The 16,670-nt window shown below is 48.5% G+C and overlaps 2 protein-coding genes across 2 annotated transcripts in view; one reads left to right on the forward strand and one right to left on the reverse strand.

Moving 5' to 3' along the window:
- Positions 1–279, forward strand: part of efr3ba (EFR3 homolog Ba (S. cerevisiae)) — a 5,532-nt gene extending 5,253 nt beyond the window's left edge. Inside the window, exon 11 of the mRNA XM_067260962.1 lies at positions 170–279. Coding sequence (XP_067117063.1) covers positions 170–279 — 110 coding nt within the window. The remainder of the gene's footprint in view (positions 1–169) is intronic.
- Positions 280–1,267: 988 nt separating this feature from the next.
- Positions 1,268–10,887, reverse strand: snx9a (sorting nexin 9a). Its single transcript, XM_067260198.1, has 18 exons — positions 10,652–10,887; positions 9,774–9,860; positions 9,369–9,443; positions 9,019–9,087; positions 7,702–7,783; positions 7,020–7,182; positions 6,824–6,908; positions 5,191–5,316; positions 4,947–5,064; positions 4,503–4,633; positions 4,122–4,225; positions 3,931–4,034; positions 3,767–3,844; positions 3,604–3,680; positions 3,217–3,306; positions 2,418–2,532; positions 2,246–2,337; positions 1,268–2,117 (listed from the first exon to the last, which is right to left on the reverse strand). The coding sequence occupies exons 1-18, from the start codon at positions 10,661–10,663 to the stop codon at positions 2,070–2,072; spliced, it is 1,656 nt and encodes a 551-aa protein (XP_067116299.1). The 5' UTR covers positions 10,664–10,887; the 3' UTR covers positions 1,268–2,069.
- Between the last annotated feature and the right edge of the window lie 5,783 nt (positions 10,888–16,670).

Raw genomic sequence — 16,670 nt, forward strand, 5'->3', positions numbered from 1 at the left:
GAGAAAGCGGGAGAGAAAGGGAAAAGACAGAGAAATGGAAAGAATAAGCGAGGGAGAGAGTTTGATATTTAGTCAGAGACACTTACAACAGGAGTAGAGGGATTGAACCGTGAATATAAAGGACATGCTCCATGTCTGTAAATGTGTATACTGTGTATATCTGATGCAGGACAGTGTGGGTATGTGGCCAACACAGCCCTGGGCACAGGCCCTGGTCACAAGGGAGGAGTACTGATACATACCTGTACAGCTCTAGGCAACTGGGGACCGTTGCTTTGAGTAACTGACATTTCCAAGCAGTCACACTGAAACACAGTTGCTGTATAATTATGTGTTTACACTCTCTTTGTAAAGGAGAGGTCTTCAACGTTAAGCTTTTTGGGAAGTTTTCTACATTTTGTTTGCCTGGTTAGTTCTGTCAGAATGTCTGTGTGGGCTTTGTCTCTCCAGCGCCTGTTGCTTTTCAACTGCTGTTCGCCTTTTAAACAATAAAAACAGAATCGCTTTGAAAAATCGAAATACAGTAACACAGAACAACACCATGCCGTATAGTATATGCTTAATGCATGAGCCCCGATGCCCGGAAGTCAGTAGGCTTGTGTGTGGCTGTGTGTATGTCTGTGATTTAGTATGACTGTGTGTGCAGTATGTCTGTGCATATAAGGCAGGTATGTATGTGCTTAGGTGTAGAGTACGAGCAGGTAAGTGTGTGTTGCGTGCTAGTTGGCAGGCCAGTTCCTAAGCTGTGCTCCATAGATATCCTTATCTCCCTGCGACCCACTAGAACATTATAATCCTGTCTGTCATTGACAGAGAGAGGGGGAAGGGGAGATGAGGGAGAAGGGGAGGGAAGGAAGGAGAAAGGGAGGGGGGCAGGGGACAGAGGGGGGGCAGGGAGGGGGAGAGATGGAGAGACGTGGGAGGAGAGGAGGTAAGTCGTGACAGAATTTCCCCATTCGAAATGCCAGGCCATCAAATAAAGAATATATACAAACATGCATAACAATTGAAATGAAATGGTCAGGTTGTCATTGATCAGACACACACTCCTGTCTCTAGTCAAAGATGAACCACTTCCTATCCCCACTTCCTGCCGGGGGGTTCAAAGGTCATGGCAAGCGACCCCACCAGGAAGCCCAGAACACTGGCTCTGCTCTTAACTACAGAAGACAGCTTTCCTCCTGGAAACATCAACACTATTCCCCAAGGACACACCCTCCACTGCACACACTCACAAAAACCACAAAAATCACTCAAAACAACAATGAGTGATACAAATAAAATTTTATTTTCCCAGATTGTGAAAAAATGTTACATACTGTTATATTTACACAGTTTACTGTTAGCAGACTCATAAAAGAAACCATCAACAGAGTAGTTTTGTAACTAGACTAGATGGGTTTCCTTATACATATATTTATATCATATTTCAAATCATAGTTGCCATATATTAAATGTTTGTTAATTAATTTGGTCCCAACAAACAAAAAATGTCATTCCCTTACAGCGCAAGGCCACCAAAGAGAGCTCCAATGGAGAGAGAGAGAGAGATAGAGAGATAGAGAGAGAGAGAGAGAGAGAGAGAGAGAGAGAGAGAGAGAGGTTAGTGAATGTGAAACGTGTCTCTAAATGTGTTTGTGTCTGTGTGTTTGTGTGAACTGGACTGTGGTGGTTCAGGGGGAGGAGAGGGAGGAGAGGAGGAGGGGGGGGGGGTGGAAGCACACTGCCAGCAGTGTGCTGTTTGTCAGAGGAGAGGAGAGGTGGGGGTGGGGTGAGTGGAGTGGAGTGGAGGAGGGAGGAGAGAGAGGGGTTGAAGTGGCTCAGTCACCGACACACTCTCCCTTATTGACACAAACATGAAACAGGTAAGAGTCCTGGACCATAGACAGAGCAGCTCTCCAGGCTGGAGGCCTGACCTGACCGGAAAACAGGAAGAACGGGACAGAGAGGGAGAAGAGGGTGAGGATGAAGAGGATGATGTAGCAGCAGGGAACGCCGTAGCTTGTCATCAGTCTGAGTTCCAGATGGGTGGGGGGTGAAATGTATCAGACTGGGGCATTTCTTTTTCTTCACAGTGTGGTAAACTTTCCCAAAGCTTGTCTCAACTTCTCAGCGATCTATAAAAGAAAGAACAAAATTGATACTTTTCATTATTTCAATTTAAATGTCAGACATAATGAAACCCCTCTCCATCCTTTTCTCCACCCCCCCCCCCTCCTTCTTTCTCTCAATCTCTTCTTCTCACCGTGTCATAGAACTTGATCTGCTCCTCCAGATAGAGTTGCATGACTCGGTTGTAGTCATAGATACGGTTGCTGTGAAAGTGGTTCATCTCAGCTGTGAACACAACAGGCAGGTGGAGAGAGTCAGGTTACACACCCTGCAGGTGAGTGAGTGTGTGTGTGCGTGTGTGGTACCTTGTAATGAGTAAGACATGGTGCTGATGCGTTTGGCCATGGTCAGCTTGTCCTGGGAGTTGATCTTTCCAGCTGCCACCATTTTGTCTCCCTCCTTCACCTTCTCTATCGCTGCCTGGACACACACAGTCTCAGTAAAAATCATTTTGTAATATCACTAACTGCAGATATGGTAAACCAGACCTCTACTGCTATGCTGTGGTCTCTAAAAACACAGTAGCATTCCAGACAGACAGACAGGGCTGGACATACACACAGCACAGCAGAGGAGCAGACAGACAGACAGACAGACAGACAGACAGGGCTGGATATACACACAGCACAGCAGAGGAGCCGACAGACAGACAGACAGACAGGGCTGGATATACACACAGCACAGCAGAGGAGCCGACAGACAGACAGACAGACAGGGCTGGACATACACACAGCACAGCAGAGGAGCAGACAGACAGACAGACAGGGCTGGACATACACACAGCACAGCAGAGGAGCAGACAGACAGACAGACAGACAGACAGGGCTGGACATACACACAGCACAGCAGAGGAAACGACAGACAGACAGACAGACAGACAGACAGACAGACAGACAGACAGGGCTGGACATACACACAGCACAGCAGAGGAAACGACAGACAGACAGACAGACAGACAGGGCTGGACATACACACAGCACAGCAGAGGAAACGACAGACAGACAGACAGACAGGGCTGGACATACACACAGCACAGCAGAGGAGCAGACAGACAGACAGAGAGACAAACAGACAGACAGGGCTGGACACACACAGCATAACTACCTTGTGGACTCCTATGGTGTCAGGGAAGCAGCCCAGCAGACCCTTGTACTCATTGTTGGTCTCCATCAGGAAATGCAGATCTCTCCTTGGCTGCAGTCAAACATGAGAAACAAAAACAACAGGATTGATTTGTGGTCGTAAGGTGAAGGGTTTGACTTGGAGAGAAACACAGAGGGAAGGGGATATGGAGGGGGTGCGGAAGGTATGGGGGGGAGGATTGGGACAGGGGGTTTGGGTGGGGGTGCATGGGGGGGGGGGGGTTGAGGCCAGAGGGAAACAGGAAGTACATCTTCGTTCAGCAGAGGAAACAGTCCAAGGACAGAAATGACCAGTGTACAGTCAGGATGTGTGTGTAGATGTGTGTGTGTTTGTGTGAGTGTGTATTACCTGTTCAGCCACTATCAGTGCAATTTCCTCGTACGTTTTCCCTGCAGCTGTCAGTGCGTCTGTCAATGTAGCCTCTCCTGAAAACACACACACACAGGACAGTCAGCCTATCCTCAGTATGTAGGACAGAGACAACCACATTAGCAGGGGAGAATTGATCTACCTTTATATCCACTGGTGTTGAAGACTGAAGACAGGTTTTGAAAGGCCTTGCCAATTCTCTGGTACTCCTTGGGCAAAGCTGCACATATAATTACAGGACATGACATGTTAAAAACACTTGTGATTGGGGTTTTTGTGTGTGTGTGTGTGTGTTCAGATACTTACGCCCAGTGCAGCGTTTCCAGTGCACCTGCCCGACATTGAGCAGGTCTTTCACCCCATCATCCATGGCCTTGGTGAATCTACTGTACATCTCACATTTCTGCTCCCTACACACACAAACACACACATACAGGACCGTCTAGAACTTTTACACAGCATTAGTGCTATTGTGTGTGTGTGTGTGTTTCACATACACTTCATGGGGTTCCATGTCTGGAGCATCAGGGTCTATGAAGGAGAAGATCATGGGGCCGATGTTCTCATCTTTCTCTGCTTTCCTCTTCCCCATCTTCCACTCCTACACACACACACACACACACACACACACACACACACACACACACACACACACACACACACACACACACACACACACACACACACACACACACACACACACACACACACACACACACACACACACACACACACACACACACACACACACACATACACACACACACACATCCAGATGTATCACACAGCTACTAGAAATACACAGGAGACAGGACCAAAAATACACACACACACACACACCCAGCAAGAATACACAAAGCCTCGCCCAGTCCACACACCTTCTCGTCTCGGTAGGTGAGGAAGAGCTGGAACGCCTCGCTGCTGCAGACCACCGGGTGGCGACACATGCGGTTCATCCAGCCCTGCAGGCGCTCCATCCTCATCCTGATGAACTCCTCCTCAAAGCGACCTGCCAGGCAACACACGGACGGACGCTCAGGGGGAACACACAAGATGGCCGACTTCTCCTCACCCCAGAGAGAGAGCACTTCATGGGGAGCCCCGGTAGATCCCTGGATAAGTGCGCGTACTATGCAGGCGGAGGCCTTACCGCGGCCGGCCTGGGCTCAAATCTGGCCTCGGCCCTTCGCTTTGTCTTCCCCTCTCTCTCTCACTGCCTTTCCTGACACACGTTACAAACTGTCCAATAAAGCATGTGAAATAGAAATCACTTCGTGCTGAAGGGTCATTTAAATGTGGCGTCTGTGATGGCAACCACTGACCTGTGACCTGTTTGTCAGGGAGGGAGGGGATGGGGACGGCCGAACCAAACTTGTGCAGCAGACGCTCGTACAGCCAATCAAAGTGCTTATACCTGTGATTGACAGGTCGATTGGTTGTCTGGAACAGAACATCAAGGCAGAGATCAACATAAGGATATTCTATGTGTGTGTGACTCACATTAGGGGTGAGCTGGTGTGTGTGTGACTCACATTAGGGGTGAGCTGGTGTGTGTGTGTGACTCACATTAGGGGTGACCTGGTACTCGATGTAGCTCTTCAGGCCGTACATCTTGGAGCCCTTCTTGGGGTCGGCAACGACACAGTCCAGAGGAGACTGAGGGTAGAGCCACACCGGGCCCACCTCCCCCATCTGGAGCGGGAGGGAGAGAGACATAGACACAGAGTGAGAGAGAGAGAGACAAAGAGACAGAGAGACACAAAGGGAGTCAGACAGAGGGGGAACATGGAGCCAGTAAAACAAGATGGAGCCTGTCAGAGGGATATATGGAGGGGTGTAGGGGTCTGTATGGAGGGATGGGGGGGTCTGTATGGAGGGGTGTATGGGTCTGTATGGAGGGATGGGGGGGTCTGTATGGAGGGGTGTATGGGTCTGTATGGAGGGATGGGGGGGTCTGTATGGAGGGATGGGGGGGTCTGTATGGAGGGATGGGGGGGTCTGTATGGAGGGATGGGGGGGTCTGTATGGAGGGATGGGGGGTCTGTATGGAGGGATGGGGGGTCTGTATGGAGGGATGGGGGGTCTGTATGGAGGGGTGTATGGAGGGGTGTAGGGGTCTGTATGGAGGGATGGGGGGGTCTGTATGGAGGGGTGTATGGAGGGGTGTAGGGGTCTGTATGGAGGGATGGGGGGGTCTGTATGGAGGGGTGTATGGAGGGGTGTAGGGGTCTGTATGGAGGGGTGTATGGAGGGATGGGGGGGTGTATGGAGGGGTGTATGGAGGGGTGTAGGGGTCTGTATGGAGGGATGGGGGGGTCTGTATGGAGGGGTGTATGGAGGGGTGTAGGGGTCTGTATGGAGGGGTGTATGGAGGGATGGGGGGGTGTATGGAGGGGTGTATGGAGGGGTGTAGGGGTCTGTATGGAGGGGTGTATGGAGGGATGGGGGGGTGTATGGAGGGGTGTATGGAGGGGTGTATGGAGGGGTGTAGGGGTCTGTATGGAGGGGTGTATGGAGGGATGGAGGGGTGTATGGAGGGATGGGGGGGTGTATGGAGGGGTGTATGGAGGGGTGTATGGAGGGATGGGGGGGTGTATGGAGGGGTGTATGGAGGGGTGTATGGAGGGATGGGGGGGTGTATGGAGGGGTGTATGGAGGGGTGTAGGGGTCTGTATGGAGGGGTGTATGGAGGGATGGAGGGGTGTATGGAGGGATGGGGGGGTGTATGGAGGGGTGTATGGAGGGGTGTATGGAGGGATGGGGGGGTGTATGGAGGGGTGTATGGAGGGGTGTATGGAGGGGTGTATGGAGGGGTGTAGGGGTCTGTATGGAGGGGTGTATGGAGGGATGGAGGGGTGTATGGAGGGATGGGGGGGTGTATGGAGGGGTGTATGGAGGGGTGTATGGAGGGATGGAGGGGTGTATGGAGGGATGGGGGGGTGTATGGAGGGGTGTATGGAGGGGTGTATGGAGGGGTGTATGGAGGGATGGAGGGGTGTATGGAGGGATGGAGGGGTGTATGGAGGGGTGTATGGAGGGGTGTATGGAGGGGTGTATGGAGGGGTGTATGGAGGGATGGAGGGGTGTATGGAGGGATGGAGGGGTGTATGGAGGGGTGTATGGAGGGGTGTATGGAGGGGTGTATGGAGGGGTGTATGGAGGGGTGTATGGAGGGGTGTATGGACTAGGCTGGACTCACGTAGATGGGCAGTCTGTCTTTGCCTCTGGCTGGGAGGCTTCCTAGCAGGAACACTTCTGGGTTAGGAGTCTTAGAAAAGGGAAACCTGTTCACACAGGACACGTCACACTGCTGCTTATCTGCCGTGTGTGTGTGTGGTTCTTACATGTTGCGTGATTTCTTCATGGTGGATGATGTTTGTGTATGTGGTTCTTACTTGTTGCGTGATATCTTCATGGTGGAGGACTGTGTGTTGCGCCCCATGGCCCCTGGCTCCATGGCCCCTGGCTCCTCCTCCCCGTGGGTGTCAGTGTAGCCCCCAGTGGACCTGTCATCATCCCACTCATCATCCCACTCACCATCATCATCCTCACCTCCACCTATGCACACGAACAAATACATATATATATTTTACAACAGTATGTGTGTGTGTTTGTGTAGTCACCTGTGGTCTGCTGTGTGTGTGTGTGTAGTCACCTGTGGTCTGCTGTGTGTGTGTGTGTGTGTGTAGTCACCTGTGGTCTGCTGTGTGTGTGTGTGTGTGTGTGTGTGTAGTCACCTGTGGTCTGCTGTGTGTGTGTGTGTGTAGTCACCTGTGGTCTGCTGTGTGTGTGTGTGTGTGTAGTCACCTGTGGTCTGCTGTGTATGTGTGTGTGTGTGTGTGTGTAGTCACCTGTGGTCTGCTGTGTGTGTGTGTGTGTGTGTGTGTGTGTGTGTGTGTGTGTAGTCACCTGTGGTCTGCTGTGTGTGTGTGTGTGTGTGTAGTCACCTGTGGTCTGCTGTGTGTGTGTGTGTGTGTGTAGTCACCTGTGCTCTGCTGTGTGTGTGTGTGTGTAGTCACCTGTGGTCTGCTGTGTGTGTGTGTGTGTGTGTGTGTGTGTGTGTGTGTGTGTAGTCACCTGTGGTCTGCTGGTCCCATCCTCCGGCTGTGTCAGTAGTATAAGCTCCGCCTCCAGACCTTGGGTCATTGCCATTGGCAACCTGCAAACAACATCAATACTGAATCCTGGGAATTTTTTAAGAGTTCTTTGCGCACGCGCACGCGCACACACACACACGCACACACACACACACACACACACACACACACACACACACACACACACACACACACACACACACACACACACACACACACACACACACACACACACACACACACACACACACACACACACACACACAGCTAAATAAGGAGCTCTTAGGTCTCCAAGCACAAAGGCCCAATACCTCTAATCTGGTTTTGACTATGGTATTGTTGTTTACCTGTTTGTGTGTGTTCAAGTATCTCTTTAAGTACTTTGTCCACTGGCTAAGGTCATCTATGTACCTGTGTGTGTGCGTGCGGGAGGATGTGTGTACATAAATAAATGTCTTAATGGTTGAAGCGAGCTTTGGGCTGACCTTGGTTGTGCAAATTGCTATGACTACATCCACATCCTATTTCTCTGTGTCTACAACCATCTCCAGTGTTTTGTCAGTGGCCGATGATGTCCAGTCTCTCTGCTTAATGGATGGCTGGAAGTTTTTGTCAATGACCAGCATGCCTGAATAGTGGAACACTTTAATCTGGTGTTGATCTTAGTTCTGAATGGTACCCAACCACATCAGTGCCCTCCGTCAGAATGATTTGCATGTGGACAGGACACACACACCCCACTGTGTCAGTCACTGAGGCGATCGATGATGTCATTGGATATTATATAACTATTTAATAAACAAAAGGGTCTTGTCCTAGCTCACTTTGGCTCCTCCCCCCAACCCCCCCCCTCTCTCTGTCTGTGTGTCTCTCTCTCTTCCTTTCTCACTGCCTTCCTTTATGACTCTCTCTCTCTCTGTTCCTCTCACTCTTAAAAGTATACCTCTATCTCTTCCTCGTCCTCTCAGGCTACTTCCACCCTCCCTTCTCCTGTCATCCTGATTCTCTAACTCGTTCATATGAACTCCGAATTGGTATTGAAACTACCAGATAGAATCCATAGGTTCTAGAGGGGGAACCGACAGAGCTTGTTATCCAGGAACCCTTCCCCCGCCCCGCCCCCTGCTCCAGAAAGCCTGCAGGGATACCGAGTAGCTGCTACGGTAACAAGCAAGGAACGATTTGGTCCTGAGATGCTTGGATTCAAACAGCTCATAATAAGCTAATCATACTCTACCTCTATCAGTCCCAAGTGTGCACAAGTGTGTGTGTGTGTTTAGGTGAGTGTGTGTAATACCTGTGTGTTGTTTGCAGCTGCCTGACTGTAGGTACTCGTATAGGCAGTGGCTGTCTGTGCTCCACTCAGCTGAGAGAGGAGAGAGGCGGAGGGATGGAACGAGGGAGGAATGAAGAAATGAGGGGATGGAGGGAAGAAGAGGTGGATGGATGGAACGAGGTAGGAATGGAGAGCGGTAAGAGGATGAAAGCATTCCTGGTTTTCCTGTGCAGACATTCTTCTACAGCACACCAGAAGCTACTACAGGATAGTAAAGTATGGCATAAAACACACACGTGGGAATCATCTAGTACTGCATGTGTTTCCTTCAGTCATCCATAATCGCCAACAGATGCCCACTACACACACACCTCCAAGTAATCTTCGGGCACGAGTCCACTGTCTCCTCTGAAGTTCTGAGCTTCTATCCAGCCTCCACCTACATTCTACAGGACAGAACGAATTACATTTACACATTTACATTGTCATTTAGCTCTTATCCAGAGCGTCTTACAGTAAGTACAGGGACATTCCCCCGAGGCAAGTAGGGTGAAGTGCCTTGCCCAAGGACACAACGTCAGTTGGCATGACCGGGAATCGAACTGGCAACCTTCGGATTACTAGCCCGATTCCCTCACCGCTCAGCCACCTGACTCCCTATTTCTATGCTGCACACTGGTGTGTACAGGATTGAAAGTGTACAGATGTGTGTGTGTGACAGTGTGTGTAGGTGTGACAGTGTGTGTGTGTGACAGTGTGTGTGTTCCATCTTTTACCTGGTTGATCACAGTGAGGGTCTCTCCTTCTCTAACAGTCAGCTCATTGTTGCCAGGTTCAGCGGTAAAGTCGTATAACACTTGGGCCTGAAACACAGTTAACAAAAGTATGTGTGTGTGTGTGTGTGGGGGGGGTAGATAAGTAAAGGGACCAGGAAGATTCTGGAAATCCGGAGGACATAGTGTATGGCATCTGACCTGTGACCTGGCTAAAACACACACTAACAGACAACCAAACAACACCTCAGCTGAGTCTCTCTCTGTCTCTCTCTCTCTGTCTCTCTCTCTCTGTCTCTCTCTCTCTCTCTCTCTCTCTCTCTGTCTCTCTCTCTCTCTCTCTCTCACACACACACACACACACACACACACCTTGGTATCTATGCTGGCCCTGGTTCACACATCCTGCCTGGACATTCCTTTGTCTTTATACCAGAGGGCCAAGGCAGCTAGGCTGCAGATAGCAACTGTGGTCACAATGAGAGAATAGTGCTGTAACTCCAGGCTTATCCTTGTGTAGACTTGATTTATCTTATTTACTGTACTTGGGCCTACTTGTCCTCTTGGGCAAGGAAGGGGCTGAACGGCGTTAATACACGCACGTACTGTACATGCACGCGCACAGAAGTCTACACACACACACCGCTAAAAGCGAATGACTACGTGGTGTGAGTAGGCACACTTTAACTTTGACTATTATGGGAAGAAACCTGGGTAGCAACCTCACGTCAACAACAGTAACCTAGCAGCCAAACAATACTATTCTATAGTACTGGTACATATAATATACTACGCTGACTCGAATATTACCCTATAAATAGAGTTGGCACCTGGTTAGGGCAAAACATTAACAAGCACATCATTTGGATGGTATTCAGTACCTTGGCAGCCATCGCTGAAACATTTAGAAGTTTTCCTCGTGTTATCGTCTTCACAAAAACAGTCCTCAGCCGGTGCCAGTGCCCTCGCACAAGAATTGAGTCGTTCACAAAAAAAAAACTTTCCTATACACTGGTGTGATGTAATTCTGCTAAAGAGCTTCACAAACTACGACACCGTCATCCATTTCTATGCAAACCAGTCAATCCTGTTTTTCCCCAACTGATGTTTAGTTTCCCACCCACAGTCCAAGAAAATGACAACCCGGAAAAGAAAGAATTCTCTGGGAGCGCTCTAGCGTGAATAGTTCTGTGACAACTTCTCTTATCGGGGTGTGGATGCAGCAACAGTTGTTTATTTCCCCTGATAACTGTCAGCGATAACCAGCTGTCACGGATTGACCTAATGTAAATACATAAAAGAGGGCTACGTTTGCAACAGCTAAAATATAGGCTATTTCAAGACAACTGTCTGACTTATTGCCGTAAGTGCCTTGCGAGCCATCCAAAACTTATACCAGGACAGGAATTTGGGTGTGTAAACAAACGACACGTATCGACTGTATGCACCAATAGGAAGTTTATTTTTGCCGCAATGTTTTCATTTCAGGACTAAAGTGCAGTTCTGTTCGTAGTTAGGGACCGTCCGCTTTTATAACACATTTACAAAGAACAACTTTAGCAAGTAGCGCCCTCTATGGGTAAATCGAAGGACATAGGGAGACTAGGATACAAAGAAAGATTTAAAAAAAATTATGTTGGGACACAAAGGAAATAACTCGGCCGTTTCTGATATGGTCCGGAAGAAAACCACAGTTATCGCCGCGAGGGCCACTCCATATTGAATAAAGCGTGACGGTGCAATGTCAGTATTCTGTCATGTAATGCCATCTAGTGGCATTGCATGATGCATTTTCTCTACAGAAGGATCAAACTTCGATAATGCAAAAATCCAGGCCTTGGATTGATTTTCAGTGGAATAATTGATGAATCAATACCACATACGCGATGCTTTGTTTGAATATTTAGCACTTTGTTGTTATTAGCACATGTGGATTTACTTCTGTAATTTACAGTTTCAATCTTTATTTTGTCTCTCTCTCTCCTCCCCCATCTCTCCCCTATATCTCTCTCTCCCTCAGTAGCCAGGTTAACCCTTGTGTTATCTTCGGGTCATTCTGACCCATCAGTCATTGTGACCCACCGTCGTATTGCGACAACTTTACCGCATATAAAAACAAAGTGAGTAATTTTCTTTTAACCGTTGGCCTGTCTCAGACCCCCCACATTGCGAAGGTTAAAAGAAAATGCTATTTATTTGTTTTTGTATTGGGTACAATTGGGTAAACACAACAATGGTTCGTTGTGAACCTTTGGGTCATGTGACCCGAAGGCAGCACAAGGGTTAAGGTGATTAATAAGTCTATTTCTGTCTTTGGAGGGAGGAGGCAGGCTGGGGCACTACCTCTGAGAGAGAGAGGCACAGAGATAAGAGACATAAAGAGAGCACAGGTGTGTGCGTGAGAGAGAGAGGGAGAGCAATATAGAGGGAAATAGAGCGCCAGTGGAAAAAGTGGAAGCATATAAAAAGATAGAGATACAGTGAAGAAAGTGAGAACACGTAAAAGCAATAGTGTTAGGGAGAGAGAGGAAGGGACAAAGGGAAGGAGAGAGGGATGGAGGCAGAGAGGGAGCGAGGGAGGGATAGAGAGAGAGAGAGAGAGAGAGCGAGAGAGAGAGAGAGAGAGACAGAGAGAGAGAGAGAGAGAGAGAGAGCGAGCGAGAGAAGCCTAAAGCAGCCTTTGGGATTACAGCTCATGCTGTGGGTCATACAGGGGGGACACTTAGTCACACAAAATCTAGATGTTTGTTTTCCTGTCTGTCTACTGTTCATATTGGCAATACTGTTCATATTGGCAATCATATTGTTCATAACCTCCCTTCATATTGGTAACCCATACACATACACACACTCACACATCAACATCAGCATTGCCTCCCTATGTTAACAGTTAGACCAGACAGGCAACACTTTCTCACTTGTGTTAGGATAAGCTTGCAGCTAGGATCCCGTGTGTGTGTGTGATGAGTTTTAGGAGGAGGAGCGACGATCAAGTGTCTGATCTCACAAACCAAATAGCTGTCCAGGATTCCTTTTTGTCAGCTGCTGTCGGTAGCGCTTCAATGCGTGTTCTCCCTGTTTTGCGTGTGTCTATGCATGCACACTCTTGTGTGTGCGTGTGTTCCTGTGGTTGTTTGCAGGTGTGTGTGTGTGTTTTCCTGTGTACCGGTGTGTGTCCTGGTATGTGTGGCTGTGTGTGTACCCTTTTTATACAGTATTAGATGAGACGGGCAGGACATTGTCTCCAGAGAGGCAGTCTGGGGAAGGCAGGTGTTCTGCCTTCCGCTCTCAGCTGCCTGAAGACCCACACACCTCTCCTGCAGTCTGGGGAGGAGGAGGAGGAAGAGGAGTACAAAGGTGTGTGTCAATGATCCATGTGTGTGTATGTTGTGTGTGCGAGAGAGGGAAAGAGAGAAAGTATGTGTGTGACCTTACCTAAACCCTTGGGGGCCTGTTGATTGGGTGTTGCTTCAAATACCTGATTGGTTGCCTAGAGACAGACCCTTGAGTTGAGGGGTTCTTGAGCTGGTGTGCGTTCACACTACAGTACTATTCAGTCTACAGTACAGTAGAAGGGAGTAGGGAGTAAGGTCGGGCAATTGGGAGGGGGGCAAGGGCACAGGGTTGGGCTGTAGGGGGGCTGTTATGACAATGTACAGCTGAATAGGGATAAAGCATGGGGGTTTCACAAAGCACCACAACTGGCAACCTGCCAAAACCGAGAGAGAGCGAGAGAGAGAAAGAGAGTGAAAGAGGAGGGGGTCAGGGTGGGAGTGTGTGATAGACAGTGTGGGAGGGGAAAGAAGGAGAGAGTGAGTGGGAGTGTATTCAAGAAAGAGAGAGAGAGGGAGAGAGAGGGAGAGAGAGGGAGGTATGGGAGTGTTTCAGGGTTCGAACTTGTGTTTCCCTATGAGCGAGTGCAGTCAGAGAGTTCCTCTTTGTTGGGAGAGACTCACACACAGTCCCATTGGCCGCCTCTGAGAGACACTATGCTGTGCATGAAAGGTAAGGCTCTGGGAGAAAGAGGGAGAGAAAGGGGGGATGGAGGGAGGGCAAGAAATGGAGAGTCCTGGGGAATACCTGGGAGAATGGCGTTACTGTTGGAGTTTTTCTGGAGTGTTTTGCGAGTGACAAGATTGAAAACACAGAACAAAGAAAGGTGTTTGTTTAATGTTTTCGTGTGAGGAAACAGAAGTTCGTCATCTCTTTCTTTCCCCTGTTTTCTTCTCCTCTTCCTCTGCTTTTTTCCATCTTTATCTGTTCTTTTGTTTCTTTGCGAGGAAGTGTGGTTAGCAGGGAGAGGGAAGGGGGAGTGTGTCAGTTACAGCAATCCTGCCAAAGTTTACAGGACCGAAGACTCCTCCAGCTGTGTGTGTGTGCATGTATGCATGTATGTGTGCTTTGAGTGTGTGTGGATTTGTATGTGTATGCTGCGTGTGCGTGTATGTGTGTGTATGCATGTTTATGTGAATGTTGTGTGTATGAATGTGTGTTTTTGTCTGTTTTTATATGTTTGGGTGTGTGTGTGTGTGTGTCTTCTGTGTGTACTTGTGAGTGTGCGGTTATTTGAGGGGATAGAGATGTAGGTCATAGATTTCACTTGTCAGGGGTCTCTGAGTAACTCTTGTTCTCACATTCTTTGTTATCTTAGCGACCTTTTAAAATGTGAGTGCATGTGTGTGTGTGTGAGAGAGAGACAGAGACAGAGAGAGAGAGACAGAGAGAGAGAGAGACACAAAGAGAGAGAGACAGAGAGAGAGAGAGAGACACACAGAGAGAGAGAGAGAGACAGAGAGAGAGAGAGACACAGAGAGAGAGAGAGAGAGAGAGTGCTAGAAAGAGAGAGGTAGTGAAGGAAAGTTAATATGTGCCGTATGTTTGTGTGAAACTTTCAAAGACTACTAGTTACTAATCTGTCAGTCACATTGTTTGTAGTCTTCTCTGAAGAGATTTGTATAGTCCAGTAATGCACATATATGTGTGTGTGTGGTGTGTAAATGTGTGTGTTGTGGGGAAGCTGTGGCTGCATGTTAGGACAGGCACACATTTTCTGTTCACCTTCCAAAACTGAAATGTTTCAGCTGTCTGTCTCTTTAGAACTACATCAGAGATGTACATGAAACACACACACACACACGCATGCATGCAGACACATACAAACACGTAGTGTAGCACTTGGTTTGTCTGTCAAATACACAGCTGACATAAAACCAGAACCTTCAGGCAAGTAAATGTTATCTCGATAGCTAGAAATGTATCTAAATCCTCTTTTCAGACCATGGTTGTTTTTAGCTATTATTTTGCTGCTACCTGCTTTCCGACATGCTTGCCTGCCTACCTGCCTGCTTCTCACTGTTTGTCCATCTGTCTGCCAGTCGGTTTGCCTGCCCCCTGACCCACTGTGTGTGTGTCAGTTTGAGACCCAGTGTTTGGATGTGAAAGGCTTCACTGTTCTGAGAGACATCAAGCAGGCCTTGCTGGTAACTGGACAGAGATTACCTCCTCTCTCACTGGGATAAAGAGCAATCAACAGTCAGGTGACATTGGCGTGAGTCTGATTGGAGAGGACACACGGCCAATCATTGAATCAGCATGACCACATTCCTAATGTAGGCTGTAGCCTTCCCCCACAAGATTTAAGGATTGAAGTGTTTAGCTACAGTATTCAGTACTGTTACTAGAACATAGTCTACCATACAATGTGTGTGGGTGTGTGTTTGTATATCCTGTTGTCATTCTGTTAGACAGTAGCCATGTCCATATTAGGACATTCAGGAAGTTACATGCTGCCATAATTCATGTAAGAGACAATGGAGTGGACAATGGAATGGTGTGGTGGGTGTGCAACTGTGACAAAAGTTGGTGTGTGTGTGTACAGCATGCATATGCGTGTTTGAGTGTATAATAGAGTGCGTGTGAGTGCAAGCATGTGTGTGTGTTCGTGTGAGAGAGAGTGTCCATGTTTGTGTGTGTGTGTGTTAGTCAGACTGGAGGACATGTTTTCAGTGGGTGTGGGAGATTCTTGGGGTCTAGTCTGGGCTTCCATGCTGAGCACCAGCAATCCACACACTCTAGGAATAACTGGGATTTTTGCAGTGTGTGTACGTCCATTCAAACATACTTTTCTTTCCTTGTCATTACTATATTCACCCTGTATTACAGAGGCTTGTGAAGCATCCTCAGCTTGTGTCTGTGTGTGTGTGTGTGTGTGTGTATGTGTGTGTGTGTGTGTGTGTGTGTGTGTGCTTTCAACAGTTTTCACGACTGGTTTTTAGAGTGTTAGTTTTGGGTGCAGCCAGCAGGTGGAACTAGTGCGGTGTGTTCAGACACAACATACAGTAGCGTGTGTGTCTGCGGTAATTACCTATCCCATACTGGACAGCTGCGTAGCTGGATAATCCCTGTTAAGAGATTAGACGGAGTAAGAGATAACGAGATGGAAGGGAGGGAGGTGGAGGGAGAGAGAGAGAGCAAAGAAGGAGTGAGAGAGGAGGAGGAGAAGTAGATTACTGTCTTCGGATCTGCCGTGTCTGAGGACCTACTGAAACAGTCAAAGAATTTTCAGAAGACTGAGGACAAACACACCCACATACTGGATTCCACCTGGTGTACGGAGGGAGACAGCTGTCAGGTTTTTGTGTGGAGGAGGTTATCTGGCTGCTACCCAGGTGTGTCTCACCGTCGCTGCCTCAGATGGAGGAGGTCAGACTTTAACCGGCAGTTTGGATGAAACCACGCTCCTGTAAAACTCCACCAGACCAAGCGGGTTGTTTCGAAGGACATGGAGGAATCTGGGGAGAGTTACTGTCATGTAGGAATCGTGTCACCTGTTGATGTTTATGTGGGGTTGATTTAATCCATCAATCAAATCGATTCAATCAAATCGATTGAACAAGTGAT

Source organism: Osmerus mordax, chromosome 22 (assembly GCF_038355195.1).
Source record: "Osmerus mordax isolate fOsmMor3 chromosome 22, fOsmMor3.pri, whole genome shotgun sequence".
NCBI classification, from domain to species: Eukaryota; Metazoa; Chordata; class Actinopteri; order Osmeriformes; family Osmeridae; genus Osmerus; species Osmerus mordax.

Bases quoted from the DNA above. Each gene is read 5' to 3' on its own strand.
- snx9a (XM_067260198.1), bottom strand. The intron at 9,444-9,773 runs GTAAAAGATGGA...TCTGTCCTGTAG, and splicing joins CCCTCACTGTGATCAACCAG to AATGTAGGTGGAGGCTGGAT. The intron at 3,681-3,766 runs GTAGATCAATTC...GTGTGTTTTCAG, and splicing joins CAACACCAGTGGATATAAAG to GAGAGGCTACATTGACAGAC.